Below are 14,841 nucleotides of genomic sequence, written 5' to 3' on the forward strand. Positions count from 1 at the left end.
AAATCCAATCTTACTCTCACAGCCAGCTTGTTAGTGCCAAAACCACAGAGGAAAAAGGTGAGGCTGGGCAGACATGTCTACTGTTGATGCCTTGGTAGTATTCAATCCTAAATAAATACATAAATAAATCTCACTGCTTAATGCAGATAGAACAGCTACTTGATTTTGTTGTATTGCTGGAGCTTCTTCAGTGACTGCGTATGCAGCACCAGAACAGGTGCCAGAACCTAGAAGTGCCCTGAGCCAAGAGGTAAAGAGTCATCTTCTCTCTTGATCTGTTTGTTTTTTTTTTTCATTGCCAGTAGCATTCCCCTTCCCTCCAGTTGTATTTTCAAGACAAATTGTGACCACTACTGTGCCCTGGGTATACTGACTGCTGACTTAAGAAGTACTTGCTGTCTGAGAGGATGGAAGAACTTTCCTAGACTGTGATCTCTACTCCAAAATCTGATTTCACTTCACTAACAGTTCTTTCTTTTCACTGGTTTCATCACACATTAAGTACTAAGGATTCTGAATTACATTCTGCCCAAGGTTGTCAGAAGCTGCATACCATGCATCCAAATCAGCTGCTGCTGGGAGTCCTTACTACATTTCAGGCAGTTCTTGCTGAGAAATGGTTACAACACCAACAAATCCATTTAAACCCATGGATTTTGTTTAAATTAAAGCATACCCTAAGATCCAACTGAACTGGAGTAAACACATCTTACATGGTTTGTAGAGTCATGAAATAATTTTCATTGATGAGCAAAGCTGTGGTCTCGGTGGTAGCAGTAGCTCCTTCTGTAGACCTCTGAAAAACTATTCATTGCAGTGATTGCTCAGCAAAGGGAACAATTAACAACCCTACAAAAGCTGTTTTACTGGTAGCAAAAGAACCCAAACCAATCAACCAAAGTAAGAAAAAGTAAAAACCCTCCACAAAATACAACAGAATAAAGCCTCAGAGCAATACAATAAGTTCTAATGCAAATTACTATTGCACAGTGCTATTTAATAAACTTTTCTTGGCAAATGTTGAAAGATGATTTTTAAATACTAAATGAGGAGAGGTGAAGACAAAGCCAGATAAAGTACTGAAAGCTTTTCAGAGTCCTTGCAGCACAGTCAAAAATAGAACTTCAAAGACTGTAAGAGGAAGCTTCACTTCAAGGCAGAACCCGTTAGAGACTTGTCATAATCCACAAAGATTGTTTGTACTATTTTCACTACTGAAAAATAGTTAAGTAGTCTTCAAGTGACAATGGTGATGGGGAAGTCAGTCATGCAGTTACTCCAAAGAGAAGATCAAAATCCAACCATCTGTTATGCAGAAAAACAAAAACAATGCTTGACTTGGAGGATTAGATCAGAAGATCAAATCCTTATACTGTTAAGTAAGCATCTGTTTAAAGCCTCTGTTTAAAGCCTGTAAGGACTTAAACACCACGAAGTCATTGCTTCTGTTGGTAAAACAATGATGATCCAATAACCCAGCAGCAATGAGATTGCAAGCAAGTAGATCGAGAAACTTGGCAAGCAGAGGGAATAGCCTGTGTGTGTGCCAAATAAATTCTGAGGTTTTTGTATATTAATGAATGAAATTTACGTAGTATTCTTTATCAGAAGAAAACAAATGTTATTTACATTATGCATTATCAACCATAAAGCAAGTTTTTCTGAGTACAGGTCTGCAAATAACAAAGTTGCCTAGATTACATCATCATTTTTATGACCATTGCTGTCTGGAAAGAAGGTATTACAATGCACTCCAGCAATGAAATGCAAGAACAACTTTGTGAAGACAGGTCTAACAGCACAGTGGTTTTAAAATGTGTACTGTATTTATTTGCAAAATTCAATGTTTTATAAATACACAGACATAAATAGACACTTAAAACAGTAAGAAAAATATTCCATTACACTCTGTGGATCCTGGTTTCCAACGAACCCAAGCAACATTAAATATTGCTGTAGTAGATTTTATACCTCATTGCTAATTTTACACTAAACAAACACTGCAAAAGGAAAAAACAGACCTTTATGACACAAGAGGAAAAAAAGTAATTCCTGTCTTTCCCATAACGCCTACATTTCCAGAAAACCAGGGACCTGATCCTTCAACTGTATACATTTAATTTTACTCTCGTGGGCAAATTTAATTATTTTAATAGAAAAAAAAAATCATATTAAGAACAGTAAACAAGTACACATGTATTCTGGACTGAGGACAAGAGAACAAGTTGGACATTTTGCACAGTAATTACTTCAAAAAATACATTTTACTTACACAAGGAAACAGGTTACAAAACAACAAAGTGTACATTAAACATTTCAACGTGTCAGTCATTTAAGTATACACAGACCACTGTATATAAAAGCTCTGCTCTGTTGTGGCATGAGACTGAACTCCACTGACCATCGTGCGTTTTAACTGCTTCAAGCACAGTTAAATTCAATCCAGTGGGAAATTTTCCATTGATTTCAGAGTATGAAAATGTTGTGGAATCGGCTCCCCTGAGTTTTTTCAAGAAAGAAGTCAGGGCAGAAAGGAATCCTCCACATCACAGAGAAATCCAACTACCAAGAATAAGCACATAAGGGTTACTCGCAAGCATCTTGTGATAAGATTCTGTCAGAAGTTGAGGATTTCATCATTCTTCTCTTCCTCTCCCTCCAAGTCCTGCTTTGATATGGGAATCATATGCATGGGTTTCATTTAAAATGGAAAAGCATGTACCAGATCAGCTGAACATGCAGAGCAATGCACCACATACAGTAGGACCAAGCATGCTCAACCACTGCTGGCTGCATGCAATTTGCTTTTTGAGTGAGAATTGTCCTTGGTTGGGTGTCTCTTTCACTGACCCATATCAGTTGTCCCTTTCTGTCCTTCATTGTTTCATTTCATAAGGAATCTGAATCAGGAATACTTGCCTTTCAAGTGTGAAAATTGTGGATTCCTAAAGGGTTCTGCATTTCATACTCCAAAAATGAGGAGAATGCTATCTACTCCTAACTGTTAGGTATATGAATATGCTGCCAGATGGCCCAAGTGTCCAGATCTCCCCTTGAGCTGTGCTTTTTGTGTAGGCAGATAAATGTCCTTGAAGGCCAAAAATAAAGTATGTAACAGAACAGAAAAAAAAAACACCACCACCAAACATCTGATCTATGAGAAGCAAAATGGCACTATGTGATGTTAGCTCCTAGCCAGCCCCATGGCACTTGCAGCAGGGAACTTGGGTGACTGGACTGACTGCCAAATTTGGGTGTCCAAAATGAAGATAACATCACTGTAGTTTTGCCCTCAGTACAATGCCAAGGTAAAAGGGAATTTTTGTTTGTTCTTCCAATGAGGAGCTGTGGCATTGTAACCATAAGTGTCTTAGCAATCATCTCATGGCAATACATGTAAAAACAGAGTAAAAACCAAGTCATTCAAGACAAATATGCCTTAAAATAGCCATTTCTCTTGACCCAGTTTCTGAATTAAATATCAACCAAAATAGTATATTACTAGATGAACTGCACATTTACAGATGAGGTACATCAGATATGATATGGCTTCTTCCCTAAAGAGAGCCAGTAAATAACACACTACTTTTACAGGACAGCAAAGATACAAAGAGAGGGGAAAAAGAACAAGACACCATTCTATTCAGAAGAATTGAAAACCTAGTATTTACATTTTACTAGAAAATAAAGGTAAAGAAGAGGGCAACATTGTTCCCATTGATTCTGTGCAACAATATAAGGTTTTCCTTAAAACTTTCCCATAATGTATCACTGGCAGTCCTATTCTGCTTTTCTGATCAGGAAGAGGAATCAAACAAACATACAAGAGTCTGCCCTAGAACTCCTACAGTATCCTAGGGAATGATAGAAGTAGGACCTTTAACAAACTGCAGCTAGGGAAACAGCAGGAAAACGAAGACACAGAAGTTTAACAGCACTCTCATTATAGAGTCATAGAATCACAAGGTTGGAAAGGACCTACAAGATCATCTAAGTCCAACCGTCCTCCCATTACCATTGCTACCACAAGCTACTAAACCACATCTCATAGCTCCTCATCCAGATGCCCCTTGAACACTGCCAGGGATGGCGACTCCACCACCTCCCTGGGCAGCCGTTCCAGTGCCTGATCACTCTCTGAGAGAAAAAGTCCTTCCTTAAGTCTAAACTAAACCTTTTCTGGTACAACTTGTGGCCATTGCTTTGGGTCCTGTTTGTTGCCTGGGAGAAGAAGCCAAACTCCTCCTCATCACAACCTCCCTTCAGGAAGTAGAGTGCAGTGAGGTCTCCTCTGAGCCTCCTCCTCTCCACTCTTCACCATTAGTTAAAGAAGTACCATTCAAAACAATATTGGTATCTTGGCATAATGTTCAACACAGAATCTCTTTTGTATTAACAAACAAGTTAGAAGTCAATGGAAATGTTCTGCTTACTTTGATGGCTTTTTGAGTTTTTCGCCCTCATTGATGTTCAGGAACATCAAGATAATCTCTGGAAACAGAAACAAACTCTTCCCTGACTCATCATATTCCAAAATGAACTGCAGGTGGCAGGTACGGATATGGGAGTGAAGAACAGACAATCATAAGCCATTAATATAAATTTCCCTTTAAAAATTCAGTAAAGAAAGTACGCAGTTAAAATGGAAAGCTTTAGGCATTTCAGATGTTGTAGCAGCGCTGTCAAAAATCAGTTTTTAAACGCATCTCACAGTATTTGGAGGGGTTTGTTTGGTTTGGTTTCTTAATGCCAGCTCCTGGATGTAGAAATGTCTTCTTTTTAGAAGAGAAGCTTTTAGCTCTTCAGTGAGGCATTACCCCAGCAACACCCAGACACAATAAATTAATCAGAAACAAAATACAGTCTGTTCAGTAGCAAAAGGAGGGCAATAGGAAACCTGGAGGAAAGTTTAAGGGAAGTGACTGGTGTAGCAATATAAATCAAAGCAGAAATAAGTGAAAAACAGACAGGATTTCCAAGAACTGGTAGCAAGGGCTGAGCAGCATCTTGAAAAAACACACAATCATGATTAAAGAGCGAATTAAAATCATTGTGTGATTCTTAAACATTTAAAGACTTGCCTTTCAAAACATAATATTCGTTAAATGATTATTCTTGGAATTGTTTTTAGCACTTCTACATACACACATCCTTGAGTTCCTGAATATCAATATTTGCTACTCAAACACAACTTCGGTGTCAGCTTAAGATGCAAAGACTGAAGTGGTTACCTAAAAAATATTGTTATTATCCGAAGATAAGTATTTACTGTAAATCTAGCAAAATAAGCTTTATAATGGAATAAAAAAAAAGCCTTAGTTGCTTTTTGCTTATTTTACAATTGTTAGAAAAGAGGAGCACCATAAACGAAACAGTATACACAACACTGCCACTCATCTTTAAGGTTCTGCTTGTGAAGAGTTCTTTGTCTTTCTTCTTTCCCATCTGTGCTAGCAAAAAGGATCCCCTTCTCTTGACATAACACATGGCATTTCACAGCAACTGAGGCCAAGGGAGTAGGAGGAAAAGCTGAGGAGCTAGGTACTCTAATGGCTGGCTAGGCTACCAGAAGACTCCTTCATCATCAATTATTTCTAATCTAGCCCCTTTGCAGCTTCGTAGCACTTGTTGCTGCATTATTTTTTAATTGTTCTCTCAGTGAAAGAACTCCCAGTGTTACCAACACAGTTCTGAAATTAGAGCAAAAACATACACGAGCTGCTCGCAAGTTTGCAGATCGCTACAGAAGTGCATTGAATATTCTTGTGATGTTTATCTCTGATCATCTACCTAGTTAATATGAAATGCTACATACCCATAGAAGTATATTGCAGGAAGGAAGACTCATGTAGCCTTGCTACCCCATTTTCTTGTAAACAAGTTTTCTATGATAAACATAGAATCTATGAGGTCTGCATGTCCTGGTGCACTTCAAGCAAAATAACTTGAAGACAAACCAAGGCCAGAACCTGAGGGAAAAGGAAACTTATCTGTTCATTTAAGGCCTTCCAGAAATGCCTTAACTGTAAGAAATCAACAGTCAAAAAGCATTAACTCATACTTCATAGAATTACAGAATGGCCAGGGTTGGAAGGGACCTCAAGGATCATGAACCTCCAACCCCCCTGCCACAGGCAGGGCCACCAACCTCCACATTTAATACCAGACCAGGCTGCTCAGGGCCCCATCCAACCTGGCCTTGAACACCTCCAAGGATGGGGCATCCACAACCTTTCTGGGCAGCCTGTTCCAGCACCTCACCACTCTCATAGTAAAGAACTTCCCCCTGACATCCAACCTAAATCTTCCCTCCTTCAACTTAAAACCATTTCCCTTTGTCCTGCCATTATCTACCCTTTCAGAGAGTTGGCTCCCCTCCTGTTTGTAGGCTCCGTTTAGGTACTGAAAGACTACAATGAGGTCACACTGCAGCCTTCTCTTCTCCAGGCTGAACAAGCCCAGTTCCCTCAGCCTGTCTTCATAACTTAAACCTCTGGAAAACTGTTTCATATATTTGGATCCAAACAGACGACCGTTATAAGAAAAAAAGTTACTCTGCATAGCATCTGGCTTAAAAAGCTGTTCCCATAAAGCAGCAGTGATGAACTCATTGGAGCCTTATTTCTTCTTTTCAGTTGCAAAAAGAGTTTAAACTTCATCATGATTGTGTGAAAAGTTATGCTCCTAGTAAACTCCAGGAGGCAAAGACATAAAATCATTGTGTCTGAAGAAAGTAACAAAATATTCTGTGGTGCTTCCAAAACCTTGTAAAGACTGAAAAATGGGATCCGGTCACCATCTCACCATGAAGCAAAGAGCAGCCTACACATTGGCCAATGAACTGCAGAGTACATTCAAACAACAGCTTGCACAAGGCTGACATCGCAACACCACTTTCACATACAATAAATAAATAGAGTGCAATTAAAATATATGCTGCTGCAACAACCACCACAGTATAAATGAGACATTCCACTTACTCAGTTTTATCTTAAACAGAAGTACAGGTAACTTCTTGTTGAGATTACAGATAACAGTACTAATTCAAATCCAAAAAAGAAATTTCACCATTGCAATACCACTGATTTTTAGCCACTTATGTGCCAGATTTATCCCGGAACATTTTTGATACTGAAATTGAGTGTGCCTATTCCAATTCATCACATTTCCAAACTTAAAATGAACAAAAAGACACTTACCAGGAATAATCATGAACAAGAGCCTGGGTAGATTTTTACTTTCATCCTTTGAGAGGTCTTTCCAGGGCCCACACTTTAAAACATGGGTAGCAGCTCCACAACAGTAGATAAATTCTTCGTGTAATGGGACTGGCTCTTCTGACACTGATCTCATGTTTGCTGTTAGACAGAACAAGACACTGTTATAACAAATTGGCAAATACTTCCATAGCTGGCTCTTTGCTATCATAACTTCCCGTATTCCCGTAGAATAACTGGGAAAAAAACAAGAAACTATGCTCCTGAACTGTATATAATGAGGAAATGGTCTAGTCTACCTTAGAGGCAAATAATTTTAGAATTCTTATTCACACAATCCAGTGAAAAGATTCATCTGAAACATATTTGAAGAAAAAAAAAATAAAAAAGAATCTTGAATGCTTTTTCATAACCCTCATCATGAAATTAATAAAGTACCACCACCTTCAAAGTTGTTTAAAAAATTATTTCCAAGTTCAGCAGCCACTATTTAGTGTGTAATTTATACTGAAGCAATCCATCAGCACATGGAATGAGGATAAAGAATCTGAACAACATGATCAAATAAGATGCAACAATAAATAGCATTACACAAAAATAGCTTTATTCTAACAACATAATCTTCAAATTTCTAGCTAAGGATAAAATTTGTCCATTCAATTCATTTTGCTTAGTGAAAAAAAGCCATTCACTGCTGAATATAGGGATACAAATTCTATTTCTTATCAGTTTGTAAAGTCTTAGGCACATAAACTGAACTGAATGCTCTAGGAAATGTTAAAATGTTTACTGGACTACCATACTGAAACATGACGTTCTCAGAGACACTCAAAGCATGGATATCTGTACTGTTGGTGTTTCATATCAGCTGCGAGGAAAAGGAAATCTAAAGCCAAAAGCCTCCAGTGTCCTGGTGGGATGGAAGGCAGTACATTCAGGCAGGACAAGGGGAAATGGTTTTAAGTTGAAGGAGGGAAGGTTTAGGTTGGATATCAGGGGGAAGTTCTTTACTATGAGAGTGGAGAGGTGCTGGAACAGCTGCCCAGAGAGGTTGTGGATGCCCCGTCCATCCCTGGAGGTGTTCAAGGCCAGGTTGGATGGGGCCCTGGGCAGCCTGGTCTGGTATTAAATATGGAGGTTGGTGGCCCTGCATGTGGCAGGGGGGTTGGAGGTTCATGATCCTTCAGGTCCCTTCCAACCTGGGCCACTCTGTGATTCAGAAAGTCACTGTAAATTGCTTTGTGCTACAGATCTCAAATCTGAATGAAGCCATAAGTAATGACGCTCAGTTACATAAAACATAATACAAACGTACTGGTAGAAACATTTCTTTACTTTCCAAGTTTTTATCAGTTTTACAAGATTTAAGTAAAACAACTGAAATAACAGGCAATGCAGACAAGATGCACAGTGCCTTAATTAACATGCAGTACCTTGAAAATAAAACAGAATAGTACAAACAGAAAATGTTTCTGGAAGGATGGAAGAAGCATTGTTTAGTACTTTCTGTTACAGCACATAATTCTCTGGATGAAGTCTCCCCTCCTCCCTACCTACTTCACCCCAGAAGAGTTCTGTTACTGCCAGAGATTTCATTTTTAATACTTCACTGCTCACCGTATTACCATCTCTAGCTTACAGTGACTGGAACATAAATAATTGAATATTTTCAAACTATAATAAGAAATACTTTGCAGTGCACTATTCCTGCTTTTTATCTCTTCATCACGAAAAACTGAAAGACATGACAGAGAAACCCAGCTACATCGACAACCAGAGTAAAACTTATAGCTCGTCATCCCTTGTCTAAAGTCTTTACAACCCAAGGAGCCTCACCCAGAAAAAGCAGGCTTTGTACAAAGTTTCTAATCACAAATCAATTAAGAAAACAAATATAATCAGTTGTAAAATTTCATTCTGAGCTGATTGTAGCAAACAACTGCAAAGGAAAATCCAAGTGGCAACTCTTCACTCACAAGTAGCATCTGCAATATACAGTCATGAATAAAGAAAAAGGAAGATCAGCAATGCATTTTGGACTGAAGTGGTTGCCTTTTCAAGTTCACACCAACTCCTGCAGTAGCTCTGTTCTCCTTTTAAACAAACCTTAGTTTCTAATTTTCTACTATGCACAGCACTGCAGTAACTGAAAGTAAGACTGTGCACTAAAGGTTTTTGAAAGACAGCCCACCAGAGATAGACCCAAAAGGTTTCCTAGTACTAACTGTGTGCAAGAACTGAGAGATTTTTTTTTTTCTCATTTGGAATTTTATGGGCTTTGTAATATAGATAGACTGAAGAAGAAAAAAAGCACAAAGTAAAACTGGATATAGTTCCATGGTACTACTCTGAGAAAATGATTCACGCCCAGAAACCTACAGTTCCCCCTCTGACTTCATAAGAGAAGCTCTGAAGAACATCTCCATTATTGGCATCTATCTTCGGCACAAACTGCCTGTCTCCAAAAACACTGCAAGAGAGCTTGTCGACTTCCAGATACGCAAAATGGACAGAGGTGTCGAGATGAGATTCCTATCAGCTCAGCGAGCTGGTAGAGGGCACAGCTCATGCCGTTGCTGTGGGCAAGCTAAGAAGAGCTCGCAGCCACAAATTTGCCTGGACTTTCGGGAGTCAGTGTGGAGGGAAGGAACACAGCTGGAGAAAGAGACGCACATGCAAAGATATTACAAGGAAGGCATTTTCCATCAACTCATCTAGTGAGACAGATAAGGCTTGAACTTCTGCTAGAATAAACAAACATAGGCTTTGACTTGCTGGGTAGTGCTTTAGCCCTAGATTAACACAGCACTGATGTGGGTATCTATCTGAAAGCAAACTCCTATTACAGAATACAGCAACCTACGTTGCAACACATGGACTGACTCCTAAACAGCTGTGGGACACACTACTTTCCTACCTTAGGACGAAGCAAGCAATCCTCTAGTCAGCAAAGCCTATCGTGAGACTTTGAACACATCTGACATACTCAAAGGCACTTACAAACAGATCTGTACACTCAGGTGTTTTACTATTGATCAGGAATCCATCTACCACTATTGTACTGGGTGAGAATACTCAGAACAGTAGTAGATGGCTGCTGCCATACAGCTGCCACACAGCTAGGACTCTTCAACATTCATCCTTATTTCAGTTGACTCCAAAGTAAAACACTACAAGCAAAAAATAACCTTCTTTTGCACGTACAATTCTTAATTACTTATGCAGTTGTTCTCATAGCATACTAATCACTCTATCCTACAGTGTTACTTAGACTTGTAATTACTTGGACTTGAAAGATCGCTTGGTAACAACATTTACAATCTGTATTTAGATACCATTTGATGAAAAGAACTTGTCCTAGCACTGCATAACATATCCAGAGTAAGCAGTTTAAAATTTCACCTATAAATTGCCCAGTCACAATTGCCCAGACAGGACAAACAGGCTGCTTCACCTCTTCTGAAGAATGCTACATAAGTGAGAGGGACAGTGGTAATCCCAAGGACAACAATAAGCCCCAGAGAGCAGTGCTGGAACCAAAGTAAAGAAGAAGGGTACAGCAAAGCAGATTTGATATATGCAACTTCACAAAAGTACGTAAAATACACCCCAGGGTGTCCAGGAAGCTGGCATGATTACCACAAGTCTACTCTCTATCCTTTTTGCTACTGACTGAAGAAGTGCTCAAAACTTACAAGGCAACCATCAAACACTTGCTCAAGACAGAGGATGCAGGGAGCTACAGGTCAGTCAGCCTCACCTCAGATCTCACCAAGCTACCAAGGAAAATCCTCCCAGAGTTGTAAGCACATAAACATGACTGAGAGCAATACAGAAAGGATTTGGCATAATCTGTCCAAATAACTTCACTACCTTCTACAAAGAGATAAATTACTCAATGGCTGATGGAAGAAATCTTGATGTTGCTTAGCGTACCTTGAGCAAGACTGCCTCCCACGGTATTCTTATAATCAGATTGGCAAAATGGAGATTAGGCAAGCAGACTCTAAGGTACTGTTGGGGGGAAAAATAACACAAAGCTAAACAAGAAGAACACAACAAAGAAAAACATAAACTTAGCAGCAACATCCCTCAGGAATCAATATTGAGCCAATATTGTTCAACATCTTCATTAAGCACCTGGATAATGTGCTATGAAGAACTTGTCAGCAGGTTTGTGCATGATACCAGTCTGGGAGGGAGAGCAAGAATCACTTGAAAGAGACCCACAAGGATCATCAAGTCCAACACCAAGCTCCACACAGAACCACCTGAAATTCAAACCCCATGCTTGAGAGCGTTGTCCAACTGCTCCTTGAATTCCAGCAGTTTGGGGCTGTAACCACTGCCCTGGGGAGCCTGGGCCAGGGTACAACCATCCTCTGGTGAAGAACCTTTTCCTATCACCCATCTGCCATTCCCTGGTGTCCTGTCACTGTCATCACAGAGATCAGTGCCTGCCCTGTGCTCCCCTCATGACGCTGTGTGCTGAACAAAACAAGGGACTACTTTGCCTCTAGACAGTGTTGCTCTCCAAACAGACCTTGGCCTAACAGGAACCACATGAAATCCAATGACAAACAGGAAGTCCTACACCTACAGTTCAATACTGCAATGTAGCAGTACAGGCTGGGTGCACACAAGAGTAGCGTTGCAGGAAAGGCAAGAGGACAATAAGCTGAACAAGAGTCAGCAGTGCGGCCTTGGAAAAACGAACGCCAAGTGTATAAATGTTGCAATAGCAAGAGTAACCATCTGGTTGATGGATGGACATGATTATTTTTCATCAAGTGCTGGAGAGAATGCATCTGGAGTACTGTGTCCAGTTTCGGATTCCTCATTACAAACAAGACATTAACAGACTGGAGAAAGTCAAGGTGACAAGATGATAAAGGTGCTGAGGCACACGGTGGATGTCCAAAGGACAAGGATTAACAGCTAGAAGTTGTACTTTTCTATGAAGCAAAAAAGAGGTTAAGTTGTAATCCAGTATCAGCCTAAACCTACTTGAGAGATACCTACAAAGACAGCCCTGCCAAACTTTTCTTTGCAATGACAGACGGTAAGCTGAGAAACAGCAGTCACAAGTTGTGCCTCCAGAGATTCACATTATGAAAAACTTAATCACTAAGAAAGCAATGGATGACAAGTCTGAGAGATAGTGGAATCTCTATTGTTGGAAGTTTTTCAGACACAGCTGGATAAAAGGATATTTTTGTATTATTCTAGCAAAGATAGCAGAGGGCTTCATGAATAGGTGACAATAACAAATTATATATGTCAGAGAAAAGGTCTCTGAACTAGGTCAGCCCCCTAAAAACAAAGGGAATGGAAGCAGATGCATTCCATTGATCGACTCCACAAATTTTCTTATTTTTAATAAACGCCACCCCAGTTGGTGAGTTTTGTGGCTGAATTCAGTATCACAGTGCAAAAGAGTAACTAGAAACAGTTGCGATTGCTCCTGCTGACTGCTAGAAACAAAGGCTCTGACAATTTCTGCAGCATTATCCCCAGCACAGAATAACCCAGACCTGACACAATCTCCTTGATTTGCAGACAGGAACACGCTCACAGCTAAGAGCTGGCAGCAAAAGGAACAGACACACTGCGTGATAGGAAACCTGCAATGATGAATGGGGGTGGAGTGAGGATGCCCAGATCTCATCAAGGATTTGTTTGGACAAACTACAGCCAAACAGTAAGTGTCAGATTTTTTTATGGAAAAATTAAAAGCGTGGGTCGAAGACTTTATAAGCTGATGTGGTATCAGTCACAAATCTTGACTTGTCTTATGTAAGGAAATCAGCAGAAGAAACTGAAATATTTTTGCATTTTATTTTAATGTATAATTCTGTTAGTTTTATGACAGAACGGACATGCTAGCCTCTTTCAGGCTGAAATTCATTTTAAAAGGTCCAGATTTTAGGGATTCAAAACAGGAATACATGCTTCTGTTGAGCTGCAAGCAGAAATGGGGACCTACGGCTGTAAATGTCTACCAGTGATTAATGTAATGAACAGAGCAACCTCAATAGAAAAACCTCTTGCCTTCATTCACCATCAAACTTGTTCCAAAAAGACTGCACCAATATGAATAGTTTCAGAGAATTCTGGAAGTATGAAGTTAAGAAATCATAAAATGCTGCTAGATCCCACAATGATACATGTCTACATTGTTCTGGTACAAAATTATTTTATGAAGACAGCAGTCAAAAACCCTGGAGAAAAGGATTAGGGAAGCTCACCTTAACACTGACCACTCATTAGATCACACAGAGAGTTTTGGTTTAACAGAGTTCATCACATACTTAAGACAACATAAAAGAAAAAATCAAATGGAGTTTTTGTTAGTTAACATAAATAATGAACTGTAATAAAACTGCTACTGCACTGTTTGTGTTGGTTTTCAAGAGTATAAAACAGCAAATGAAAGACTTCCAAGACTCCAAGGCACAATGACAACTTCTAAGAAAATAGTCACAGCTGAAAGCATCAACTACTGGTCTACTGCACTCAATAGAATAGACAAGGGAAACCAACTTTTCATTGTAGTTCTGGCAATAACACACTAGTTTTTATTTTTGGTCTCTCTTCCCCTTCGGCAAGGATCTCAGTTTTTGTTTGTGCTGAAACTCCTTCACAATGGCCTTGAATCATAGAATAATTTGGGTTGAAAGGGCCTTATAGACCATCCAGTTCCACCCTCCTGCCATAGGCAGAGACACCTCCCACTAGACCAGGTTGCCCAGAGTCCCTATCCAACCTTTTCTTGAACACTCCTCAGGGATGGGGCATCCCCAGCTTCTCTGGGCAGCCTGTGCCAGTGTGTCACCTCTCTCTGAGTAAAGAACTTATTCCTAATGGCTAATCTAAATTTCCCCTCTTTTTGTTTAAAACTATTATTCCTTGACCTATTGTTACAATCCTCAATTCAGTCCCACCCCAGCTTTTGTCTACATCCCTTTTAGGTATTGGAAGACTGTTATAAGGTCTTCCCAGAGCCTTTGCCAGGCTGAAGGCCCTCAGGTCTCAGCCTGCCTTCAAAGGAGAGATGCTCCAGACCTCTGACCATCCTTGCGACCTTCCTGTAAACCTGCTCCAAGAGCTCTAAATCTTTCTTTCTGAAGGCGTCAGACCTGAATGTAATAATCCAGATGGAACCTCACAAGGGCAGAGCATAGAGGGACAATCACCTCCCTCACCCAGCTGGTCACACTGCTGTGATACAGCTCAGGATAACATTGGCTTTCTAGGCTCTAAGCGCATATTACCAGCTAACGTTCATTTTTTTGTCCATCAACACCTCCAGTCCTTCCCTGCAAGGCTGCTCTCAGTCCACAACTGAAAGCCCATTATACTTGTCTGGAGCTCAAGTAGATAAAGCCATGCCCTTTCTAGGTAGACCAAATAGTCCCCCCATTTAGCACTGTTACTTGCTGAAGTTAGAGGTAGGAACGTTACATTTCATGAACAAAGCTGTAAGAATCCATTTCATTTATTTGAAAAGAAACACTATGGAATTCAAATTTCAGCACACGTCACTACCTAAAACAAGGCATGTTCAAAATGCAACAAGTACGTAAATTACGTTGCAGAGGAGATGATATGGGCCTTCAAAGGT

The 14,841-nt window shown here is 39.9% G+C and overlaps 1 protein-coding gene across 1 annotated transcript in view; it reads right to left on the bottom strand.

Moving 5' to 3' along the window:
• LDAH (lipid droplet associated hydrolase) overlaps positions 1-7,377 on the bottom strand; it is a 96,504-nt gene extending 89,127 nt beyond the window's left edge. Inside the window, exon 1 of the mRNA XM_010707977.2 lies at positions 7,200-7,377. Within this exon, the coding sequence (XP_010706279.1) occupies positions 7,200-7,353 (154 nt within the window). The 5' untranslated portion in view covers positions 7,354-7,377. The remainder of the gene's footprint in view (positions 1-7,199) is intronic.
• Positions 7,378-14,841: the final 7,464 nt, after the last annotated feature.

The sequence above is a fragment of the Meleagris gallopavo genome, chromosome 2 (genome assembly GCF_000146605.3).
Source record: "Meleagris gallopavo isolate NT-WF06-2002-E0010 breed Aviagen turkey brand Nicholas breeding stock chromosome 2, Turkey_5.1, whole genome shotgun sequence".
Lineage (NCBI taxonomy): Eukaryota > Metazoa > Chordata > Aves > Galliformes > Phasianidae > Meleagris > Meleagris gallopavo.